General features: G+C 41.1%; 1 protein-coding gene across 5 annotated transcripts in view; it reads left to right on the forward strand.

The window, feature by feature from the left end:
* Positions 1-26410, forward strand: part of SORT1 (sortilin 1) — a 63914-nt gene that overhangs the window by 15945 nt on the left and 21559 nt on the right. For 2 of the 5 annotated variants that reach the window (XM_070607794.1, XM_008523457.2), the window contains exons 2-8: positions 6324-6383; positions 7816-7880; positions 16669-16771; positions 17299-17463; positions 20434-20507; positions 23077-23126; positions 24314-24444. In XM_070607794.1, coding sequence (XP_070463895.1) covers positions 6324-6383; positions 7816-7880; positions 16669-16771; positions 17299-17463; positions 20434-20507; positions 23077-23126; positions 24314-24444 — 648 coding nt within the window. Of the gene's footprint in view, positions 1-302; positions 434-6323; positions 6384-7815; positions 7881-16668; positions 16772-17298; positions 17464-20433; positions 20508-23076; positions 23127-24313; positions 24445-26410 lie in introns of those variants that run through there. The other 3 variants (XM_070607795.1, XM_008523458.2, XM_070607796.1) reach the window with 2 other exon arrangements.

The raw sequence follows: 26410 nt of genomic DNA on the forward strand, positions 1-26410 counted from the left end.
AGTCTTAAACTTTTTGGTTTCTGAGCTGCCTACCCTAGGGTATGATTAAGTAATCTGAATTACTGTGTTTACTCTGTAGCCCCTCTGCATGCTGGCTTTTGGATTGCTAATCACACAAACGGCATATTTGCGTGGTTTCCCTTAATTCTGACCTGCTTCTAGATCATACGTTTGGCTGACTGCTTAGAAGTAAGTGGTGGCCGGATCATGTTCCCTTTGTGCTGAACGGTCTACCTCGTAGGCAGACTGTGTTGGAGCGACACAGCTATTGTTTACCAGAAATAAAACATGCTTCAGCTCTCCCCAGCTGTCTCCATTTCAATTGTCACATATACAGCTAACACAGAACATCTTCTTTGTAACAGCGCTGGAGGTAGACATTCACTCTGCCTTCTGTTGGCTGGACTCCTTGGCTCCTAAGTGTTTTTATATGGTCAGTATTTTAATATTGTAGGATATTCATTCGTAATATTGTGTTGGAGGTTTGGGGTTTTCTCTTCTAAAAGGGATTATTCTGCCTTTCAGTTCCTTCTAGCCACAAAGCTTTGTCCTCTGCTCGTATTTCTTTTGTTCATCTTACTTTACCTTGATTAGAACAATTGAACCATAACTTATTGGTTGATTATGTTCAGCTGTATATACCATTGGGAACCATGCCTGTTTGAGTAAGTGACCCAGTCGTTTCATCTCAGCTTTCTTTGGATATTTCAAGCAGAAGTACTTTTCTTCTCACACATATTTCCTCTTCTCTATTTTTATTTTCCTTCTATTCCCACCTTAACTTTGTTTATCCTGATCTTGCAATTCTTATTTAACAAGTACTTAATAGCGTCACCTGTATACTCAGCACTTTACTAGTTGGTGTTATTAATATATTTTATTTGTGTTGTCCTTTGAAATTTTTCAAAATACTTCATATATCTTCATGTTTGTTCTACCTGCACAGCTATTTTCTACCGCTGTCTGGCTGTTGCTTCTGCCTGCTCCTACGTCTGTAAGCCCTGTTTAAATCTCAGTATGCAGGTCTTTGTTACTTCACACTCAAATGTTTGACTGTCTCTTCTGTATGGTCTACCCCTGGGCAGTGCCTCTAAACACTTTGATGTGTTCAGGGCATCTTTACCAATTTTTGACTATATGGAGTTGATGATAACTGCAGTGGGAAGGGGAGGAGTAAGGTCACTATTATATGTATGAACAGCCAAGAATACATGCTAGTGTTTAACAATGTTTTCCCTGGCAGTAAGGGCATAGGAAGAGACCCTATTCAGCCATTATTATCGAAATGGTGGTACCCATGGTAGAAGGAAGATCACACGCAGATCAATAATGTTGGTAGCAGGGGTTTGTGAATAGACTTTTATAGAGATGTTTGTGGAGCACTTAATATATGTAAGACCTTGTGCTAGGCCTGATGCGTAATACCAGATCATAGTGTCTGCCATCTAAGAATTCCTAGTATAATTTGAGACGGAGCCAAATATAAATAGTTATAAGCAATGTCCACGGGTGCTGTGAGAATATTATCTAGGAAGAGATCATGTAAGCTGTGATGATAGGATTGTTGGTTTTCCACGGAAAGATGGGCTTTCAGCTGTCTTTCAGATTTTTTGTGTGTGTGAGGAAGATTAACCCTGAGCTAACATCTGTTGGCAATTCTACTCTTTTTGCTTGAGGAAGATTGTTGCTGAGCTCACATCTGGGCCAGTCTTCCTCTGTTTCTTGAGTGGGACACCACCACAGCATGGCTTGATGAGCAGTGTGCAGGTCCGCACCCGGGATCTGAACTCACAAACCCCGGGCCGCTGAAGCAGAGCACGCAAACTTAACTGCTACACCACTGGGCCAGCCCCTGTCTTTCAGATCCTTTGTGCTGGTGTAGTCCCTCTCCTGTGGCTGTCGAAAAGAAACCCCCGCTATACAGTGCTGAGGAGCAATGAACACGTTCAGAAGAACAGAACCTTTCTGTGTTAAAACCTGCATTTTAAAAGGATATTTTCACTGGGTGTAGAATTCTGTCTTTACAGTTTTTTCCCAGTTCTTTAACAGTGTTGATCCACTGGCTTGCATTGTTTCTGAGAAGTCTACTATGATTCTTTGTTCCTCTGTATGTAATATCATTTTTTCTTCTGGATGCTTTTAAGATTTTTATCTATGACTGGTTTTAAACAATTTGAATATGCTGTGTCTTGGTGTAGTTTTCATTATGTTTCTTGAGCTTAGGGTTTGTGAGCTTCTTGGATTTCTGGGTGTATACTTTTCATTAAATTTGGGAAATTTTGGGCTATTATTTTTTTCCATTTATTTTCCTATCCCCATCCCCCACCCTCACATTTTCCAGAGGCTCCTATTACATTATGTATTAGGTTACTTGAAGTTCTATAGCTCAATGATGCTTTGTTCATTTTTTCTGTCTTTTTCCCCCTATTTCGCTTTGGATAGTTTCCATTGATATGTCTTCAAATTTATTAATCTTCTCTGCTGGAATGTCTAATCTCCTGTTAATCCTGCTCAATGTAATTTTCATCCCAGACATTGTAATTACCATCTCTAGGAGTCTGAGTCTGTTTTATCTTCTATGTCTTTATTTAACATACTCAGTCTATTCTCTAACTTATTGAACATATGGAGTATAATCATAACTTTTAATGTTCTTGTCCATTAATTTTATTATCTGTGTTATTTCTGGGTCAGTTTGGTTTTTCTTTTCATTGTGGGTCCTGTGTTCTTGCTTCTCTGCGTGCCTGGTTATTTTTGATTGACTGTCGAACATTGTGAATTTTATCTGCTTGAGTGCTAAATATTTTTACATTCCTGTAGATATTCTTGAACTTTGTTCTGGGACATTGTTAGGTTACTTGGCAATAGTTTGATCCTTTTTGGTTTTGCTTTGAAGTTTTTTAGGCAAGACCGAGACAGCATTTAGTCTAGGGTTAATTTTTCTTCATTACCGAGGTAAAAATTTCTGAGCACCCTGTCCAATTCCTTGTGAAAAGGAGGTTTTCTGCTATGGTTGTTGGGAGCAGGAATTATGTCTGGTCCTATTTGAGGCCCAGATGTTTCCTTCAGTTCTCTCAGGTGGATCCTTCCCTGCCCTCGGGTAGTCTCCTTACAGGCATGAGCTGTTTATTTCTCAGCTGACACTTGGCAGGGTGGCTGGGGCGCCTCCATCAGTAGATCTCCAGAGTTCTCTTGCTGTGCAGCTCTCTCCCCTCTAGTACTCTACCCTGTGAACTCCAGCCTCTTGGGCCTCCCCAGCTACCAGCTCGTCTTTTCAACTGAGGGGAGACCTCTGGGCTCTGCCTGGGTTCCCCTTTCCTGCGCTGTGGCCTGGATATTCTCTCCAGACAGTAAGCGTGGGCAAATGTAGGTCCTTGTTTGTTTCTTGTGTCTTGGGGATTATTATCCTTCATTGTCTGAAGTCCACTGTCTTGAAAGCTATAGTTTTATATATTCTGTTTTTCTGGTTGTTTCAGGTGGTAAAGTAAATCTGATCCCTGTTACTCCATCTTGTACCAGAAGCAAAAGTCCTTTTAGAGCAGGATTTTTACATTTCATCCTCATTTCTGTCATGAAGAAATTAAGTGGCCTTCTCTTTTCACTTCGTCATCTTCCTTTTCAGAGCTTCACGAATAGTTCTTAAGTCAGTGCCTTCCATGTGCTATGCTATATATTTAGTAGCTAAAATAAGTAGACTTAGTCCCTCTACCAGATGGGCTTCAGGTTAGTGAGGGAGGCAGACAAGGTTCTTGATGCCATACTTAAAAGTAATACATATTTTGAAATATCTAAGATGCCACCACAATGTAGAGTGACATGTACATTGTTAAATATAATAAATGATTAAGCATTAGGATTAATGGCCTTCCACTGACACAAGTGAATTCTGTCTTCTAACCATGAGCAGGTGGCCACCCTTTCCTGAACATCTGTAACCCTTCTCCCGTTGAAGGGTCAGCTAGTATCTGTGCTCTTGATCCCCCAGCTGTCCTGAATTTGTCTCCTTTCCATGTGACCTTTTCTTTCCATGTGAGCTATTGTCTGTTGTTAGATCTGATTTCATTTTTTTCTCTTATTTTCACCAGTATAAGAATGTTAAAGACTGAAATATAAGAAATTAGTTGCATTCACTGTATGTGGATGTTTTTTCAGTGAGTTCATATATTTCTAAAAGTAGAATTTGGTTGGTTACTGGGAAGGGAAGGGAGGCAGAGTTAAGGGTAGCAGAAGACCACAGTTATAGTTGATAAATCTGCCCACGTTTCCAAAGGAACTCTGGATGGTGAATGAGGTCAACTATCCTTTGAGTTGTTTAGGTGGAGCTGAGTGTCGCTAGTGACATCTAATACTCGTCTTCCTCCTGTGGTTGGGCAATAGGAAGATATGAGTAATGCCAGTGTGCACCAACAGGATCAGGTGTGTAGATTGTTGCCTGAAAAATGAAAGTTGCTGGTCCTGTTTGGCTCAAGACTAACTATATTATGGCCTGATCAAAACAGCCAGAACTCCAATGGTGGGATTTTTCTTTTATCCTAGTCAGTTGTTGTGACCAGAGCCTTCCTTGGAATGATAGCCTATGTTTAGATGACTGCAAGCCCATGCAGTCTATCTGGTGCTTGTGGCAGCTCTGGATACTCCTGCTGCTGTTCAAGGAGCTCATTGATGTAATCTGAGACACTATATCCTCACCCTAGAGAACATGCTGTCTTGCTCTGTATGCAATGACTTAAAAAACACACTGCTGTGTCCATTTTTAAGCTTCTGGTTCCGGATGTCTCTAGCAGCCCTACTTTTTCTCAGATGCTTGGCCAGCTTACATAAATGAATAGCCTTTCTGTCCTGTAGACGCTGTGGGAAGCTCTGCCTGGGCGTTTGAGAGTTAACCAGCATTTACTGAGCAAGCCCTCTGTGAGGCACTGATTGTACTATTTACACAGATTGTGCAAGAGATTCTGTGACCTCAAAGGTGCTCACAGTCCAGAGGGGAAATAGCATAGGTGAGTTTGGAGGCCCATTCAGGAGGACCACCAAAGAAAATCAGAAGATAAGCAAAACACTTCTGTTTCTTCAGACTGCTTCTGCGATTGGTGGCTTGAGTGACCAAGCGGCTGGCTTCCCACCATTTATAGACATGTTCTATTTTGAGATTGAATTTGTGGTTTGGGAAAGATGTATAATCATTTTCAAAATGCTTATTGAGTGTGCAAGTATTGTGGTAGGCACAGGGAATACGAAGAAGTATAACCTCTGCTTTTAAGGAGCTGCTCACATCCGGGAAGGCCGGGCATGTTTAAGATTAAAAAACCTGAATGAGATATAAGTCTTCAGAAGAGAAAAGCATAATCATCAACATTTAGTAGGAATATATACCAAGCTCTTAACTCCTCTGGGGAGTGGGGCTTGGGGTCGTGGGGTGTGTGGCAGGGAAAGAGGAAGGATCTTCACTTTCTACTATATACATTTCTGTATGGTTGGAAATTTTTACCAAGTGCCAGTATTGCCTTTTTGGAATTATCTGAGACTAGAAGATTATATGTGTGTTAACCTTGACTATCTCTGTGTTAGGATTCTGAATGATTTATGTTTTCTTTATTATAGCTCCCTATTATTGCCTGCATTTTCTATAATGGGTATATATTATTTTATAAGTAAAGAAAGAAGGTATTTGAAAACCAAAACCCAAAAGCCAAAAGCACCAACAATGATTATTATAACTACGTTTCAACACATTTACCATGTTTTGGATCAGCTTTCACTTTTTTGTGTCCTCACTTTCACCACAACTCTATTAAGGTTGTTCTATTATTATTATTATTAAATAAAAAAGTGAAACAAGGGCATTTGCTCTTCTTTCTATCCCTTGTCATTTTGAGTGAGTTAGTCTAAAAGCAAAAGGAATCCAGCTATTAACTCATTCAGCTATACTGTAAAGGCTGCCTAGAAAAATTTAAATTATGCAGATTGGGTTACAGTTCTGTCTGTCAATGTGGGCTGTGATCTCTTGTTTTAAAGCACCCTCAGAATACTTTCTATATCTTTATATTTAGTTCTGTAGGAGAAAGCAAGTAGATTATCCTAGCTCCCCATCTGGTGCACTGAAGAAAACTCATCTGCTTGGCTCACTTTGTATGAGAGAGAATTAAAGTTTCCAAGTAATTCAGGTTAAGTAGTTAAATCCTGTCTCTCCCAAATTTTGTTTTGGGAATCCCTATCCCCTTATAATTATGAACGTAATTACTTTGAAAGTATAGTGTTCTGAATTATTTAAGGAAGTCAAAGATGCAGAGATGTCATTTCTAAATGCATTTTTTTTTCCCTTGTAGCATGTGTTCGATGATCTCAGTGGCTCAGTATCTTTGTCTTGGGTTGGAGATAGCACTGGGGTAAGTAGTATTTTGAGTCTTTAATTCAGCCTAGCAAGAAGATGAGGTTAGATTTGGGGGGTTTAAGCACAGAATGTTATTACTTTCTGAAATTGTCTCCAACCTCAATCCCAGAAGATGCACGCTTGCAGGACAGACTCTGAGGAAGCTGTGGTCAGTTTAGTTTTGCTTTAGAGCTGGGAGCATCTTGTGACCACCTTCTTCCATAATAGCAAGATAGACATCCTTTTAGTCCTTGGTTGCTGCTTGGCATCAAGATGAGCAAGAAGAAAGAGGAAAGAGAGTGCTATGTGATGAGAAGGGAGCCTCACAATACTTGAGAAAACCCCTGTGCAGAAGCGGAAAACTGCACATTACACATCTTGGCATTTTTCCTCCAAACTGTATTGTTCCTGTGTCCTTTCTCACAGTTGATGTCAAAGGACTGTGGCGCCCATGGGCTCATGGTTGTTCAACTCCATCTGTTGTCCCTTCCCCTACCACAAAGGAGGTACTACCAGGATTGGGGGAATGAAAGGCGAGTCAGTCAGTTCCTTATCCCTCTTCGTACGTAGCCAATCCCCCTGGAGGAGGGCACTGAGGATGCATTGGCCTCAGGTCTTTAATCGGGGCCTGGTGTTTCCTGGCTCTGTTGTCCTGCCTGAAACAGGGGAGGAGCCACAGCTCATGCCCTCTGGTGTTCCAGTAATGTATGTATCATAGCCTTGTGGCACATGATGGCTATATCAGGAGCCGAAAGAAATATAATTTTGATGCTAAAGAGAAAGTTATAAATTTCTTATTTTAATAAATTTTTAAACTTCTGGTAAAATTTCTTTAGGCGTGTTTCAGTTTCTTCTCAAATTTGAGTTGTGTCCTAATTTCCATGATTCATCCATTTATCTGAGATAGTTGGTATCTCCAAGATTTCCTGTTATATAGCTACTTGAGACTCCCTAGCCTCTTGTACTAATCTATCAGAATCTTTTCCTCCTGCATATTTTGCTCTAGAAAAGTAGTTATTTAAAAGATTAATTTTATGAAGAACTAACAGCAGAGAGAAGAAGAAAAGGACAAAGTGACTTCTATTAGAACATCCACACTATTCTGGCCTCTGTAGGCAGAAGGAGAGATGATTCTTGCCTGAGAATATCTTACAATAATAAGGATACAAAATAGTTCAATCCGTCCTTTACTGTAATGTGCTGTTGAGTAGCTCCGCCTCATTGCTGCAAGTGTAGGCGATGGGACCATCTCAACAAAATGAGCTGAGATTTTGAATCACTGTAAGCCCTAGCAACTTGGTCCTTCTGAGTTTTCAGATATATTACAATATAGACTACTACAAAACAGGGCTATTGGCAATCTTTCAGATATTGATTTAATCCCAGTGTGTGCAAGCATGTAATTGGACCATCTCTCTTATTGACTGCATGCTTTTGTCTCTCTCCAGATCATTCTAGTCTTGACTACCTTCCATATACCACTGGCTTTTGGACAGTCCAAGCTATATCGAAGGTGAGATGCATAACACATGGCTGGGATATTTGACTGAGTAACATGTTGTGAATGTAAGTTCCCCCCTTTTCTAGACTTGATGGAGTCTAACAGTTGATTTAAAAGATCTTCTAGCCATCTTAAATTTTCACCAGACTGTCTCACTTAGCATACTTTTTACTATGTACTTAGCAACCTGAAGAGGTATGAAAACAAATCTACTTCCAAGAAGATTAGGATGACCCGACTGAGGGGCAAAATGACAAGGGAGGATGAAGGAAGAGTCTGTAGTGGTGTGTTTGTTATTTTAAATGGATATTTATTTGTAGGAAGGTAGTATGGAGTTTAACCATCTTTCTATTTGTGATGAGCACAAAATGGTTTTATATTCCTGAAGTAACAATCCTCACTATACCTTCCAAATAAATATTATTTATGTAGCATTTTGAGCCCCAAACAGATGGTCCGTTGATCAGGAGGAGGTTCTCAGGTCGGACCTACCAAAGTGCCTTGTAGTGTTCGCATTGGTAATGACAGTGATGGTGTATGTTCTGAACCATAACCTATACTGTGACATTGACAAAGTTTTAGAGTTGTCTTCTCAAAGGTACAGTTTGGTTAAATAGTAGGTTCTTTTCCTTAACCGTAATATTCAAGACCAACTAACTTCCAGAAATTGCTGATTATCTCCTCAACGGGAGTGAACCCACATTGAAGCTCTGAGATAGATCGGCCCAGGGTCGCTTCCCCAGCAGGTGGGATCCTTGACTGCTGCTGCTCTTGAGCCGGCAGCCAGCGCTCTCTGCCCTTCAACACAGTGATGCAGGCTCAAAAATAGGCCAAGAGGAAATTGCCATCTTGAAATTGCTGTAAGCTCCATGAAGCAAGGTTCTTGACTAACTTGGGGTTCTCTCACAACTTGCCTAACAACTGAGTCACAGCAGGCAGGCAGTGCATATTAACTGAGTGAATCAATGCCTTGGCCTCTCTATAATTTTTAGACTGGTAATATCTTCCTATTTATTTGATAAAGGTTGACAATGTCCTATAGAATCCTAGTGCTAGAAAGGGCTATAATTTATAGGTGATTTTGTTTATTCAATTAGAACAGTAGTTGAACCAGTTCAGACAGATGAAAAGTATCTTGTTTTGGAGGGAAAAAAATGCATGAAAGATATGTAACTTCAGTAACTCTTTCCAGTGTTTAAGAAATCTTGCTGTCATACAAACTTTCCTTATGATACAGTTTTTCTTACCGGTTTATCTTTCATTATAAAAGCAATACAACCATATCATAAAACATTTGGGAATTTTGAAGGCAAGAAAAAATTCACTCTAACATCAAGTGTAATCTTAATTTATTTACAATTTATTATCTTGATTTTCCCCTGTAAATTACATCCTACAGCCACATAGTCTTGGGAAGCAACATGGTGCAGCATAAAGTTGCTAGGTTTTGTCGGTGCATAGGCGTGGGGTTCAATCTCAGCACTGTCATTTGCAAGCAGAATGAACTTAGCCAAGTCATTTAACCTCCCTGAGTCTTTTTTGTCATCTGTAGAAGAAAGATGACAAGAATGGCCACCCTAGAGCTGTTAGGAATTATGCTTTGTGGTGCCTGGCGTGGAGTAAGCACTTGGTGCTGTTAACTGCTGCCATGCCAACAGCCAGGGCTGGCATGTAGCCAGCATGTGCTGGCACTGCTGTACGTGTTGTTCAAAAGAAGTGAGAGCCTTCTGTGCCAGTTGGTAATAAGTGATTGCCTGCCCCCAGATGCCTGCATGGCTTCTACAAATGCACACACACCCCCACCCCTGGCAGCATGCAGGCATTACTAACACCCGGCGTTATGACCTATACCCTTTCTGATTGGTCAGTACTCATACCACAATATTTTTCATATCCCCTCTGCTAGTAACCTTCATCATTTTTGTTAGATTGACAGAATTTGCTTAATCAGTACTCTCTTAGACACTTAGATTGTAGCTGATTTTTTCACTTTTACTAATGCTGCTGTGATAAATATCACACATATATCTGTCATGGAGGATGCTAATTTTCGGCTCATTTTTTACTAGCAAATGAAAACCTCCTCTCTGATTGATCACTACGTATTTTGAAGGCTCTTTACTAAACTCCTCCTTCTCCAGGTTGAATTATCTTCTATACCTATTGCCTCGATTACTTTTTTGTTTGCCTTCTGAACTCACTCTTTATTCTCTACATTGTTCTTTAGTCAAATGACTGGAAATGGACCTGACAGGTCCCCGAGTCATACTTAAGGGCAGTGAAATATGTTTTCACGGCTTTTTCCCCCATCTTTTGCTTTTCGGTATTATGCTTACTTTAAGACAACCAAAAGCAAACCAGAAACAGTATCACTATGTTACCATTTAAATACCTACCACAGTCTGATTCCGACCTTTTTCATCCTGTGTTTGTTTGGTCTTGTGAGAAGCCCCTAACATACACTTAACTAGAGAGCAGTCCTATTTGTTTCTGGTATAGTATCATGTTACTACAGTTCTTTCTCTTCATGTTGCACGGCAGGGGTTTTTTTCTTTTTACCAAGGTCATTTTGAATATTAATTATTTCCACCGTGCTGTGAAGTGAAAACTCTTCCAGAGTTTAGGTGGAAACTGTAAATATGCCTTGTTACCTCTCCATCTGGGCTGGCCTAGTCTGAAATGACTCATGTTGTTGAACCCCCAGCCAAGAGGCACATGTTGCTTTAGAAATGGGAAAGGGAGGGAGCAGTTTGATCAAAATGAGTCCTGAATATGCTGAGGTCACCCAACTGAGAAATAAAATAAAAGCCTCTTGAATCCACTCTGAAGACTCTGCTGTTTTTCACAGCTTTAATGATTATTATTTATTGGATTAACTTTCTCTGCTAAATCTTATGAGGTCAAAGGTTTACTTGGGATTCAATAAAAGGCAGCTGATCACGTGCCCCTCTCTGAGAGTGCGGCATGGAGCCCCACCGGAATAGAAGGAAGCTGTCGCTGTTCCCTGTGCTGAGTTATGGGGAGTATACTTTAGGTTGTGAAAAAGAATCGTTGAAAGATTTGGGAGATAATAAAGTCCTTAGGCATTAATGATTAGGTAAAATTGAATAATATATTAATATCTCCCATTTAAAGACATCATGTTGGAATAGTATAAATTTTTATTCTCTGTTAAGGAGAATTCACATAATAGATTGTAAAGTGTATTTACCTCTCACTTGCAAATATGAAGTTAAAAAGGAAATAAACTAGCTATAGTTTAGATGATGATTTGATTTTTGGCAACTAAACGATGTTTTGCACCTTTTTGTTTTATGGCCTCTTGAGTCTAACTTTCCATTGTAAGATCAACATAGTGAAGCACACGTGAGCATTATTCTGCACCAGAATTCTGTACCGGATTACCACAAAACTGCTGGGCTGTTTGATTTGTGATTTTTATTTCTTATTGAGAGTTGTTCAAATTTGGGAAATTAATAAGGGAATCTCTAAGAAATTTCATGTTAAAATTTATTCCATAGTCAGTGTAAGTTTTTCAGGATGTTACTTCAGGTTAAATAAAAGAGTAACTTAAAGGTGTACAAGAGATGTTAAAGCAAATACAGTGACCAGCTTCTCCAAGGCGTCTTGTGTGACAGCCTTTTTAATGACATGCTTGGTTCAGTTTGCACTGCAGTAGGTTACTAACAGTGATTGCATATTTTAGTTACAAGGTTAGCATAAATTCCATTTATAAAATGTATTTCTCTGCTTTTTTTTTTCTTAAAGAAAAAGTCTATTAAAATGTATGATGGTGGCATTTTACTACAACTTCACTTGTACAAACTTGGGGCATATAAAAATCATGTAACTAGGTGGTTTTAATCACTTAGGAAATATTCCCATGAAAATACCTATTCTTAGAGTTGTCTTGTCAATCAAAGCAAGATAAGGAGCCCAGATACGAACTCATCTTCCTTCTGATAAAAAATTCTGTGATTTTATTTGCGTCATCTTACCGTCTTTATTTTCCCACTTGTATTTTAAAAATTTCCACAGAAAGCATGCATCCTTTCCCAGTAAGGATTGAACACAATAAAATATTAAAATAAAAACACAGAGAGCCAGCCTTGATGGCCTAGTGGTTAAAGGTCAGTGCTCTCCACTTCAGCCACCCGGGTTTGGTTCCCGGGCTCAGAACCACACCACTTGTGTGTGGGTAGCCATCCTGTGGCAGTGGCTCACACAGGAGAACTAGAAAGACTTACAGTTAGAATATACAACTATGTATTGGAGCTTTGGGGAGGGGGAAAAAAAATGAAAAAGAGAGGAAGATTGGCAACAGATGTTAGCTCAGGGCAACTCTTTCCCCTCAAAAAAAAAAACAAAACACGTAAGGTAGCATTAGACAGTTGGGGTGAAAAAAGAGACTGAATTATTGGGAGTTTAGTTTAATGTAAATTCAAATTCTGCCAATTTTACCTGGTAATGATTTCATGTCTGTGGTTCTTTTGGCACGTTTTAATAAGCTACATTCTCCCTATGGATCTTTTAACTAGAAATCTCAACCCAGTCAATCCTCATTATTCACAATAGTTATGTTCTACAAAGTCTCCATGGGTACAGAGTGAATACAGAACCCTTGCTCCTCGGGGAAATACGGAGTTAGGTTTCTGCAAACCTCTGGTCACAACATTCATTTTCATCAATTGTGCAATACGTAACCTTGTTTTATGTGTGTTTCTGTTTAGAGATACCTTATTTAATATGTATATTGTTGATTCATTAACATTGAGCTCACAACCAACTCATGCCCGAAAGAAGCTTATCTAACTCAAGTATTCTCTCCACAAAGCACATCCAAGCCTTCTTGTGCCCAGGAACTCTAAACAGCACCTCAGCACTATCCTTGGGGGCTATTTGAAGTAGCGAAAGCACCAACAAAAAGCACAAAAATGTAAAATGCATGGTACTAAATAGACCATGAAGAAGATTCTTATTTACAGTATAAGAGCTGAAGTGAGAAGGCAGAGCGTCCTCTTGTTGGACCTCAGCTGGGGAACGTGTGCACTGGGTGACTCAGATTTTTCACCACCCTGTGCATGTCTGCAAATGACTCCAAAGGTGCCCGAATATTGATTTGGGGTTACAAATAAATTTTACTGAGAAGGCAAATTACTCATGAATAATGAGGATCGACTGTATAAGCTTTCTCAATTAGAGAAAACTACAAAATTATAATTATTTTTTTAAGAATTTGTTGTCATCCTTGTTGCTTTTATGTTGCTATTTATAGTGACTTAATCATGGCAAAAATGAACTAAAGGAATAGAGAAATGATTAGGCCCAAAAGCAACTCAAACAAGGATATCTGAGCTTGTTTAATTGTTGAGAGAAGTAAAGTGTAAGATTCTCTGAGATAGTGTAGGACGCTTTACTCTTACTTCTCATGAATGTCTGCAGCTCAAATGCCTGATGTCACAAGTCCGTATATGTTGTTAATGAAAAGTGCTCAAAAACAAGGCTGTAATTCTTGGTTATTGACATTTGGGTTGAGTGTCAACGTCTGAGTCTTCTGGAAGAAACACTTTGAGTGCGTCATCTTAGCTAGGAGTTTTGGTACTCTCTCTTGCCAGAAGTCCATGTGATGATTACTTCTTTTTTTTTTTTTTTTTTTGTAAGATTGGCCCTGAGCTAACATCTGTTGCCAGTGTTTTTTTTTCCTTCTTTTCCCAAGAGTCCCCCAGTACGTAGTTGTATATTCTAGTTGTGAGTGCCTCTGGTTGTGCTGTGTGGGATACCACCTCAGCATGGCTTGATGAGCGGTGCCATGTCCATGCCCGGGATCTGAACTGGCGAAAGCCTGGGCCGCCAAAGCAGAGCGTGTGAACTCAACCACTTGGCCACAGGGCCAGCCCCTACTTCTTTTTTTTTTTCGTTTATTTTAATAATGTCTAGATTTTTCTAGTTCTTTGGGGGTATTAGGCTTTGTTCCAAAAATATTTGTATTCTAGTACTATTTTCTTGAGTTATAAACACGTGCGTATTCTTATACATGTTTACACCACACGTACATGCAAAAGTGATCATTTACTTTTGGGAACCAGAAAGAGCAGATATTAGGATTCATGTGTAGAATTGTTATTAAAAAAGACTTGTATCTAAAGCAGATGGTTTCACAGGGTTTTGTTAACTGGCGTGACTGCTATTCATAACTGTTAATTATCATATGGAATTTGAAAAGTAGACATTTTTCAAGGTGTTTCATTGATTTCCTCTCCATGGGATATGTTGTATGCTGATATATATGCTGATAGAAAATAAAGTTACTTTTAAATGAAGTGTTATGTTAAAGTATATCCTGGATCCAACATGGCCTTGACAGACCCCTACTTAAGTCCCAGCAGGTTGATACTAGTCCTTTGTGTTCCAGTTGTATAACTGGCTAAAGTACCAGAGTGTTGTAGCAGATGATTTTTTGTTTTGCTGTTTCTTTCTTTTTCTGAAGAGCAGGGACGTGTTTGTTGTGCCTAGTTCTTAAAAAGCAAGAAGGCTTGCCAACAGGGCTGTGGAGGTTCCAGGGGGATATCATGAAGGAGGGGAGGTTTGTAAGCTGGTGGTAATCAAGCTGCTGCAAACCCCTGTGGAAGGTTGTCTGAGCAGTTGGTGATGTGTTGCAGTGTGGAGCTAGGAGTTGTTTACGCACCTCTCTTGGTCTGCTGTCGGGAAGATAAGAGCTCTTCTTGTACTCCACAGCCAAAAGAGGGTAGTATAGGAATCTGTTGGGTAGTGCCTAATCCCTGTTTTATTTATCTAGGAATTTTCTCTGTGTGTGTGCTAAGAGATGGTAAGGTGATTGAGAAAAGCTAAAGCCACGTGTAGTTTGCTTTAGCATACTGTCGGGGACCTGTGCAGACACCCCAAGATGCTTCCCTCCAGTCTCTCTCAGCTTCCTCTTAGCTCATCTCTGCTGCCAGGCCACAAGCCCTGGCAAGAGGGAGGAAGACTGCAGGTTGTAAGAGAAAAACTCCTCAGAAATAATTAAAAATTGTCTCTAATTTGGGGCTGAGAGTTAAGAGAACTGGATTATAGTTTGAATTTTGCCCTTAATTAACTGGTTGACTTTTGATAAATTGCCTCCCTTGTACCTTCTCATCTGTGAAATGAGAGAATTGGACAAGATGTTCTCTGCAGTCCCTTGCGTCTCTCATGTTCTGTGGATCCGTGATTCTTTATCTGTTGAGGCTGCTGCCAAAATTTGTACCATCTTTTAAGTCATATATTCTACCAGCGAAGACCACTGCTCATTGCATTGATCACTGGGCAACTAATTTGCAATACACAGTGGTCTTCACTGATGAACATTCAAATTTAATGAATGTTAAGATTTAGCATTCTGTATCATGTTTTAAGAGAACTGTACATGGTATTAAACCTGTCAGAGTTAGACAGCTACTGATTTTTTTGCTTTTATTTTTCTAAATCTAAACGTGGATTCAAATACGTCTCAAAGATAGTGTTGGAATGAACTTTCGGGAAAAGCTTTGAGAACCCAAGACCTGAGATTAAGTTTGTTTTTCCTGGTTTGTTTTGTGTGCTGCGTGCGTTGGAGACTTGTGCCTACGGGTGACAACCTCTGGGGAGGCAGGGGCGGTGGGGGAGGGAACTTCAGGACTCTTGCTACTGAACTTACAGTTTTATCACTGGTACGGTGCATTAATAGATTAGTTAGGAGGCCTTTGGCTACATTTAGCAGAGATCCCAAGTCAAGCTAGCTTAAATAATAAGGGAATTAATGGCTCATAACTAAATACAGAGGAAGGACGGGCTTCAGTGTTGGTTCAGTCCAGTGTCGTGGGCTCTGCCTCTCTGAAATTCCAGAATTACCTCAGCAGTGCTCTCCACTTATATTGGCTTCATCTTCAAGTTGTACTCTCATTGCGTCAAAATGCCTAAAGCGATTTTTTTTTCGAGGAAGATTAACGCTGAGCTAACATCTGCCAATCCTCCTCTTTTTTGCTGAGGAAGACTGGCCCTGAGCTAACATCCGTGCCCATCTTCCTCTACTTTATATGTGGGACACCTGCCACAGCATGGCGTGCCGCGTGGTGCCATGTCCGCACCCGGGATACGAACTGGAGAACCCCACGCCACCAAAGCGGAACATGCACACTTAATTGCTGCGCCACCCGGCCGGCCCCCCATAGCAATTTTTTGCTTTGCGTTCACATACTACAACATTGGGGTTCTCAACCTTGGCATTATTGTCGTTTGGGGCCAGATAATTCTTGGTTGTTGTGAACTGTCCTGTGCATTGTAGGATGTTTAGCAGCATCCATGGCCTCTACCCACTAGATGCCAGTAGCACCTCAGCTCTGAATTGTGATGATCAAAAATGTCTCCAGACATTACCAAGTGTTTGCGGCAAGGAGGTGGGATGGTGCGGAGTGGGGGACAAACATGCCCTGGTTGAGACCACTGGTCTAAAGGAAGACAGACTATTTCGTCAGGTGGCTGTCTTAAGTGTGAGGAAACATATTTCCTAAAAGACCCTAGATTTCCCCCTTTTGCCTTATTGGCTCAACCTGCATCACTCCCTGATTCCTGACCCCATCGCCGGGTGAGGGGGTAGAACTTCCTTGAGACTAATCAGGCCCACCGCTGGAGCGAGGGATGGAAGCAGCTCCCCATAGGCAGGTGACTGTTCGGGCAGAGTGAGTGCCTCCACAGAGTCCCTGGAAAGGGGGACGGGAAGCAGTCGGACCCCAGCAATGTCCATGACCAGTGCATTCTAAATTTGTCTTGTTTTTCTTCCTCTCAGTGAGGACTATGGAAAGAACTTTAAGGATATTACAAATCTCATCAATAACACCTTCATTCGGACTGAATTTGGCATGGCCATTGGTCCTGAGAACTCTGGAAAGGTGAGACTTATTCATGCATTTAGAGAGCTAAGCTTGATACCACATGCAGAGCTGTCAGATATTAGTATTAGAATGGTCCAGTGATACACAGCAATATCTTTAGTTTACTGTTACTTTGTTTTAAAATTAAACGTAATTTAGTACTGATTGCAAAAGAATGGAATTCAGCACTCAGGTTCTTTTTTGATCCCTGTCCAAGATGCACCAAAACGCTTCATAATTACATGGCAGCTGTTTAGCATTACAATGTATACTCCTTAAGACAACATTTTAGTCTTTTGGGAAACTGGCTAATCTCAAACTGACCAGGCTCAAATTCATAGGTATGATGCACTAGCCCAATTCAGGATAGTATTTTTCAATAAGACTAATGCTTGAGATTGGAGTACACCAACTAATCTATTGTCATAATTCCTTTTATTTTTGGAACGAAAATTTTCTTAACTAATGTCTGGTGAAAATGTACAAGAAATTCCTGTGCTTTTATAGTATTTACCCTGAATCTGAGCTTTCCTCTTCCTAATCAGGTGATTTTAACAGCAGAGGTGTCTGGAGGAAGCCATGGAGGAAGAATCTTCAGATCCTCAGATTTTGCAAAGAACTTTGTTCAGACCAATCTCCCTTTCCACCCCCTCACCCAGATGATGTACAGCCCTCAGAACTCGGATCATCTTCTCGCCCTCAGCACTGACGTAAGTCTAGTGGAGGAGCTTGTCTTGCCTTTTGCATTGTTATAGTCTCAAAATATACTGTCTGAAAAGGACCCTATAGGCTTTAGTATTGGACTGCTGTCTAGTGACTTCTTACAACATAAAGTATGTATTTTTTGCACTTTTTTCCTATTTGGTAAAGTGCACAATTTTCATGGACTATCTATTCCAGAAGAGTATAATGTCTAGTTGTTAATACAGTTTTTTTAATAATAGATTAGAAAACAGTTTACTGTAGTCATCCTTGTGCTGCAAGGGATAGCACAGATTGTCAGGCTCCTCATGTTGTGATTGTTCCTTTCCTATGGCCAAACCACGTCTTTCTAATTGTTTCTTTTTTCTTAGTTCCTCAGTATATCAAGCATCTTGATTTCTGTCTTTGACACTCATGTATTGAATAGCCAGAGTCTTCAATCCTGGCGCCCCCTACCACATTCCTATATTTTCCCCGGAAACCAGTGTCCCTCCCAAGCCTTGCAACTGACATCTGAAAGTTCCCTGAGGAGCATGTTCGGCCTTCCTTTCCTGCAGAACCAGTCTCCTTTATCATGGATGTTAAGGGCCAAAATGGCTGAGTTGCTAGACTGTGATAATTATAATTATACTTTGTGTTTATATGGCTCTCTCTCATCTTATTTGTTAGAGTGTGGTCTACTGACCAGCAACATCAGATAGAAACCCCTGGGAGGCTGATTTAAGATGCAATTCCCGATTCAGATATAATAAGGGAATGATTTTTGGTTGTGAGGTGGCTGGTATTTTTAACAAGCTCCCCAGCTAAGCCCACTGCACAGTATAATTTGAGAGCTGTTCTGGTGACAGAAACAGGATCATCAAATGTGAACAAGTCAGGCTGGGCAAAGAGAGGATGAAGGGCACTGGAAGAGAAGTCTGGGTCCTGGGCCTTCTGTGGGCAGATCTTTGAGCAGAGATAAGGCAGGAGGGATCAAGGAGGTCGGAGTTCAGCTTAGCCAAAAGAGGCTACAGGAAGGAGACTAGCCTGCTGGGTAAGCTTCAGATCTTAGAACAATAATTCCTGGAAGTTGACCTCCAGCAGCTTGAGCTGAAGGCCCTTCAAGGGAGCAAAGAGACCCCACAGGAATGGAGAAAACCATGGATTCTTTGACCACCTCATCTTTATTACTAAGTATCTTAAACAGACTATCCTCAGGAAGAGCTAGGCACAAAGTGCTTCTATGCTTGAAATTTCTTCCAATTAAGGGTAAGTTTGAAGTCCAAATACTCCAAGTGGAGAAGATGGACCAATTTGCACTAGTGTCAAAGTGGTGACATTAGACTCTTTCCTGTCTTTCTAAGTGGAATTAGGCGAGTTAGAAATGCTGGGAAGTGAACATTACCAGAGGAGGAAAAGTTAAAGAAAGGAGATGGTGGGTGAGAGTGGGAGCACTGAAGGTGAATTCTGCCTGGATCAGCCCCATTTAATTTCCCCTGTACCAGGACATCTCTGTCACGCTGCCACTGAATCTGAGCCCAGAAGGCTTGTGTTGCCAATGTAACTGACATTGTCAGTCTTTATCTTATTAAGTCTCATCTGTTTTTGAAAGTATTGACCAATCTCTTCTTTTAAAAACTCTGCTTGCTTGGCTTCTGTCACATTCCCTGTGATTCTTTCCTACCTTCTAACCATTCCTTCTTGGTCTCTTTCTTAAACTCCTTCCAACCTACCCTTAAATCCCTGCAGCTTACTTCCCTCTGAGCAATCTCTTCCACTCCACTCTTACCGTTTTAACTACCGCTTATGATGTGTGAGATTCTCAGATCCTTCCCTCTGGCCCCGGCTTCCTCCTAGGGCTTCATATTCCTCTTTTGCTGCCCCCTGGATGTCTCTAGCTAGATGTCCCACAAACTCGTTCTGAGACTGACTTCTTCCTTTCTCTTCCTCAGACATGCTCTTCTTTTCTTAATCCTTATACTAGCTGAGGATTCCACAGTGCATCTTATCCCTTAACCAGAATCCTGGAATGATCAACTTCGACACACACACACACACACACTCCATCCGGCCTTACAGGATGAGTCATCCAGTCCTGCTGAGTCCAGCGTCTGAATTCCTCCTGAGTCTCTTCCCCGCAGCCGTGGTTTAGGGCCTCAGTCAGTCTTAATGAACTAATGTGTTGATTAGTCACTCCTCTTCCTGCTTCTAGTTTGGGCCCTCTGAAATTCATCTTTCCATTGTCATCCAAGTATTCCACCTGAAAAAGTAGAACTGACCAATCATTTCCCTGCTTAGAGCACCTTCCTTCTTGGAGTACCTCATATAAGATAAAGACCAGATTCCTCAGCACGGCGTAGAAGGAGGGCTCTCATGAGCTGGTCCTCACCTTTCTCCTTACCATTTGCTACCCCTCTCTTCACCTTTGAATGCTCCATCGACCTCTAAAGGCTTTTAGCTCCCTGCACCCACTGCAGTGATCTGTCACCTCTCTGCCTTAGTCTATCTTTGTGCAATAACATCTCAGCCCCCCCATTTGCCTTCTTTTGGTTACACTGCTCATCATTTAAGACTCAGTTCAGCTGTCTTCCTCACAAGCCATCTCTGATGCAGTGTCCCTCCCCTCCCTACTCTTACCCTAGAGACCCTGTTTCCATAACACTCACCACATGGTATCAAACTTTCTTCTTTTCTGTACCACTTGTTACACTGTGAGCTTAAGCAGAGTGTGTCTCATTTGTCCTCTTATCCCTAGTGCAACGTTTGGTACAGTGCCTGGCACATAGTAGGCACTTTATAAGCATTTGTTATTCTGAACTTCCAAGACCCCAAAGGGGCCCCCATAACTGTGTGTGTGTCTGTAGAGCTCAGGCAGCTTGAATGGAACTTGAGTGTGTGTTTTTACTGTTCTGAATGGTTAGATATGAATTATTAAAGGTCATACAAGCAGCTGCACAGGATAAAGCTGGAATTCTGATAAGTCATTTATAATCTTTCAGAATGGCCTGTGGGTGTCCAAGAATTTTGGGGGAAAATGGGAAGAAATCCACAAAGCAGTGTGTTTGGCCAAATGGTGAGTAACAGAAGACTCCATCTGTGCAGAGCCCTCCACCTTTCCTGACAGTGCTGCCAGAAGTCACATGAATAAATATTGAGCACTTGCTCTGGGCCAAGTACTCTTCAGGGTACCATAAAGGATACGAGAGAGGGGTATGACACAGACCTTGACCTGGGAAAGAAGACTTAGTCTCACTGAATGTTAGAATGTAAAGTATAAAACAAGGCACATGACTGAGTAGCTGCTGTCTGCAAAAGGTCTATTCTCCATAAATGGTCAGAATAATTGGAACAGCATGAAATACAGCTTTGATCTGGGGACTTACGTACTTCCCTTTGCCCAGATTTACACTCCTTCATATAGACGTCCATTTAAGTGTTGTGGAATGTAGTGAGGAATCAGGAAGAAAGCCCAAAGAGCTCACACTGTCTGTGCGCCAAACTCATTCACTGCTCTCGGTGGGACCCCCGCCAGGTACCTGCTTACAGATGACGTAGTGGAGGCGGCTCTTACTTAGGAGTCAAGTCATCTTGGTTCTGACCTGGCTTTGCTGCTCGTCAGTGGCTTAACCTCTCTCTGCTTCAGTTTTTTCCTTCTGTGAAAGGAGATTTGTCTGGGGAATTTGTGGGATGGTTAAGCAAGAATTGAATTAAGAGCCTTTATACCTCCAGAATTCTGATTCGGTTCAGACCCTTGTTTAGAGCCTCTTTCTTCTTTCTCGTTGACTAATTTCAGCCAGTTTGTTAATCTAGTTTCCCAGTTTGTAGTAGATTGCTGCCAGAGGTGGGGTATGTGAGTGCTAACAACAAGCAGATGCCAGCATGAGAGCCCGCTGCCCGAGGGCTGCGTGCAGGCAGGAGAACTACAAGAACAGGTGAAAAGTGAGAGAACTTGGGAGGATGAAGTGGTCTGGCGCTAGATAGAGGGAGCACACATGCCTCAGCAACTTCTGAGGGGCGTGCCGGGTTATGGGTCCACACAGTTCATGTTCACGATGATGACCTCTAATCCCAAGGAAGAGATTAATATTCAAAGTCCTCTACTTAGGGAGTCAGGGAAACGTGTAATGTAGACAGTGCCGAACATGTCAACCAAGATTAGCTAAAATATAAAGAAATGTTGCTTAAATAAAGTGGGGCTTTTCCAGACAATGCTGGTTAAATGAGGTTTTCACAGCACCACTGTGTACACATGCCACATCTGCTGTCATTTTATGTATTTTAGTGAATTGTGTTTGTACCTTATATGGTCCCTTCAGGAAGGAAGGAATTTTTAAAGTAAGTTAACAAGTTATTTCACTCCTGATGGACCTAAACTATGTAAGCTGTGTTCAAATAAGACTGCAGTAATTTTGATTATTAAAATTCATCTTTACGCACATGTATCAGGTCACCACGATGTACATTTCAAATACCGTACAATTTTGTCAATTTTCCTTCACTAGAGTAAAAAGAAACAAACAAAAAACCCATCTTTAAAGCTAAAAAATTATTTTAAAATAGTATTTTATCTTGTGTCCTATACAAGTTGTTTTACCTTTTGTAACTCATTTCTTTGTTTAGTGTCTAAATATAAGATAAATGTGTGACTGATAACTGTTTACTCACCTTTTAGATCTTTGATTTCTAGGAATTTACAACGTAAAGTTCTGAAAGAACCTGTTCAGACGCAGCACCTTTGCTGGTGCTAGTGTCTAAGTGCTCTCAGGTCTGAATCTAGTTCCCTGCAAACTCCCTTTCCAAGTTACAAGTTAAATAATTCAACCTCTGACCTAGTTGTCTATTCAAATGAAAGAACTAAATTATTTAGCTTCTGCACAGCCCTGAACTAGGTTCTGAGGGGAAATGTGAAACTTAGTACCTGCCCTGAAGGAGCCAGTCGTGTAGTAGGAGGGATAAGGCATACATTGTGCAGTCAGAATAACTAAACAGGAGATGGGGGAGTGCCAGCTGGCTGAGGCCGGGTGGCACACTGCTCCAGAACAGGCTTTCTCAACCTCGGTCGGCACCAAGGACATTTGGATCAGATAATTCTTTGTTGTGGAGCTGCCCTGTGCATTGTAGTGTGTTTAGCAGCATCCCTGGCCTCCATCCACTAGATGCTAGTAACACATGTCCCTTGGGGAGCAGAATCACCCCTAGTTGAGAACCACTGCTCTACAAGTTTGCAGCAGAGAAGCTTTCCAGTTGGGGTGACAGGGAAGCTTCAGGGAAGAGCCAGATTTTAAGCTGGAGCCTGAAGATTGGGAGGGTAAGATTTGCTTACATAAGGGAAAAGCATTTTAAGAAGGAAACAGTATGAGCAAAAGCAAGAGGCAGATTTGGAGAGTGTAAGGAGATCAGTTTGACCGGCCAGAAGCATTCGCATAAAGCAGTCGTGGACTGTGGAAAATGCCTGGGGCCAGGCCGGGGGCTGCCTTGCCTGGCGAGGCTGTGAGAGAGGCAGAGGCATAGCATCCGAGAAGGCTGTTTCAGCCAGTGCCTGTGGAGGCTTGTCAGACTTGCTGGGGGCTTCGTCACTACGCTTGGCACAATCCATTAGCAGTCTTGAACCACATCTTCTCCCTGTCTTTGCCTCATTGTAGGGGATCAGAGAACACCATCTTCTTTACCACCCATGTGAACGGCTCCTGCAGTAAGTATGTCTTAGTCCCAGAAAAGAGTGTCCTGCTGTCCACTCATAGTAGAATATTCTGGCTTCTAGGAGGTAGAAACATCAAACATCCTTCCATTCTCCAGTAATGTCAGTAGCTAAAGATAGTGGTTAATGATTTTTCATATCTTGAAAGTACAACCAAATTATTATACTGTGCCTAGAACAAATAAAAATGCTGGCTGTACATGGAGACAGTATACTTAATTTTAGCAATGTATTTACATAAAATAAATATTAGGCTACAAGCAGTAACAAATTGAAATGAATAGTGATTTCTGCAAAAGTGCGTGGACTGTGTTTGTGTTGGTGGAAGCCATTGACTTCCCAGTCAGTGACAGTCTCGAAGCAGAGAGCAAAATCTTTCGTTTATTCATTCAGCAAATGCATTTCATTTATTCGTTCATTCACTTGAGCACCGGCTATAGTATGCAAAACCCTGTTCTGAGGGTGGAGAGAACAAGACACCCAAGTGTCTTCAGTTCAAGTAGGGATGTTGGGTGATCAACAAGAAAACCAAAACTCAAACAAGACAGCTTAAAATAGAATAAGATAATTTCAACGATGTCCTAAAGAAAGTAAAGCAGGATGCTTGTGGCTTTGATATTTTTATGCAACACTGTATTGGAATTAAGTAAATTCTATCTTTCTTTCTTTTTTTTTTTGAAATATGAAGTTGTTTTACTAAAAATGGACTTGTGAGTTAAGTCATTCAGTAATAATTCTTGAGATTGTTAGTACATTTTGTTGTAGTATACCTTACATTTTGCTTTTTTTTATTGAGTTCATAATAGTTAAAATCAATGTGAGATTTCAGTTGTACATTATTTCTTGACTGTCACCAATAAGTGCTCCCCTTCACTCCCTGTGCCCCGCCACCCCACTCCCCTGGTAAACACTGAACTGTTTTCTTTGTCCAGGTACTTGTTTATGTTTCACATATGTAAACTCTTTCTGTCCAGTGTAAAACCTCACATGGATAAAATAAAACCTAGATGTGAATTTCCTATGTCTAATGCCATATCACATTTATACTGTCACTTGATTGATGTGCATAGGATTAAAAATCCTAATTTAGCTATAAAATTAAGAACAATTCTAAAACAGTTGTTCTGAACTAGAGGCTCTCTGGTCAGGGAAATTTTAATTAATGTTTTGTCTTGTTTAAGAAGCTGACCTTGGGGCCCTGGAATTATGGAGAACTTCAGACTTTGGGAAAAGCTTCAAAACCATTGGTGTGAAAATCTACTCGTTTGGTCTTGGGGGACGTTTCCTTTTTGCCTCTGTGATGGCTGATAAGGTGAGTGTTTACCTCTTTTCTTTGGGTTGTGATATTTCTGTAAATATGCCTCAAATAGATCCCTTTTACTACTTGTACTGGCAGAGTTTCCTGCCTTTTTGCGAGATTTAGTGTCACTGTAAGATTTGAGGATGCCTCTTTTATAGAGGTTGGTTGACTCCTCTGCCCTTTGGCCTGTTGTCACCACATGAATTCTGGTATCTGTTTTGGGATATGTAGACCCAGTGTTTGGGCTTTACTCAGATGTGGATAGCTGAAGAAAACAATCCACTTGCTCATTATCCAGTAATAGTAATAATAGTGATAGATAACGTTAATTGAGTACCTAGTTATACTAGGTACAACTATTCTTGGTCCCAGGAATATAGCAGTGAACAAAACAGATGAATGTCCTGCTCTCAGAGCTTATATTGAAGTAGGGAGATAGATCCTAAACTAAGACATATGATGTAACATTAGGTAGCGATTAAAGCTATGAAGAAATATAAAGCAGAGTAAGGAAATGGAAAGTGACGGGAATTGGAGCAGAGCTGTTTTAGATGTGGTGGTTTGGCTAGGCTCTCTGGGACCTGACTTAAGGGAGAGCATAGCTGTCTGGACATCTCGGCTGAGGAAGTGGTAAGTGTAGAGACCCTCAGACTGGAGCGTGCTTGAAATATTGAAAAAAAGTGAGAAGGGCAGCATGGCTGGAGCACAGAGAAGCACTGAAGACAGGGAGCAAGTGGCCAGGTCACACAGCGCCTTTGTAGTTCATGATTAAGTCTTTGGCTTTTGTTCTTGGTGTGTTGGGAAGCTGTGAAAGGGTTGTGACAGGGGAATGACATAATTTGGCTTCTCTTTTGACAGAATAGTTGTGTGCAGAATAGCCTGACGGGGTAGGAGTGGAAGCAGCAAGAGCAGCTGGGAGGCTGTTGGAGTAGTGAGAGAGATGGTGGGTTGGACGAGGCTGTTAGCAGTGGATGAGGGGAGAAGTGGTAAGATTGTGGGTAGATTTTTGAACATATTGCCAACAGGAATGGCTGATGGATTAGATGTGGGTTGTGAGAGAATGAGAGGAACCAAGGATAGCTTTAGAGTCTTTGGCCTGAGCAACTGGGCGAATGGAGGTGCCGTTTACTAAGATGGCAAAGGCACCAGGAGAAGCAGGTTCGTGGAAGGAAAATCAAGAATTCAGTTTTGGGTATGAGGTGCCTATTAGACAGATATCTAAGTGGAAATGTCAAGTAAGCATTTGGGTGTATGAATCTCCCAAAATTACTTGGTCTTTAAAGCCATGTGACTAGATGATATCTTCTGGAAGAATGAGTAGGTAGAGAAGAGGTGGGAGGACTGAGGACGCTCTGAAGCACCCCAATGCCTAAAGGTTTGGAAGAGGTGGAGAACCCAGCAAAGAAGACTGAGAAGGAGAGACCAGTAAGGTAGGGGGAGTAGGACAGTGTGTTGTCACGAAAGCCAAGTGAAAAAACTGTTGCAAGAAGGAGGAAGTAATCAGCTATTTTAAACTCAGTTGATCTCAGTTGAGTTGGCTGAGTTCTGAGAATTATCCAAGGAGTTAGTGACCTTGACAAAAGCAGTTTCTTTGGAGTACTGCGGCTAAAGATTGATTAGAGTGAGTTCAGAGAGAATTGGAGATGGGGAAGTAGACACAGTAACTATAGATAACTCCCTCAGCAATTTTGTAATAATCCTCCCAACAACCCTATGAGCTAATACTGTTATCTCAGTTTTTATTTGAGGAAATTGAGTAACTTGCCAAGGGTCATGCACGGGTGGAACCCTGGCGGGAGTCAGGCTGTCTGATCCAGAGGTAGCCTCTGTTTTGTCGCCTCCTACACTATGCTGCTACCATCTACAAAATTTAAATTCTAGTGTGTACTTTTGAACTCCAGTTTCTGCCTATAACAGAGTAAGATTGGAAGGAAACATCTAGATATGAGTTAGAAAAATAAGTTAAATGTACTTGTCA

This window comes from Equus przewalskii, unplaced genomic scaffold, assembly GCF_037783145.1.
Source record: "Equus przewalskii isolate Varuska unplaced genomic scaffold, EquPr2 ChrUn-13, whole genome shotgun sequence".
In the NCBI taxonomy this organism is placed as follows: Eukaryota; Metazoa; Chordata; class Mammalia; order Perissodactyla; family Equidae; genus Equus; species Equus przewalskii.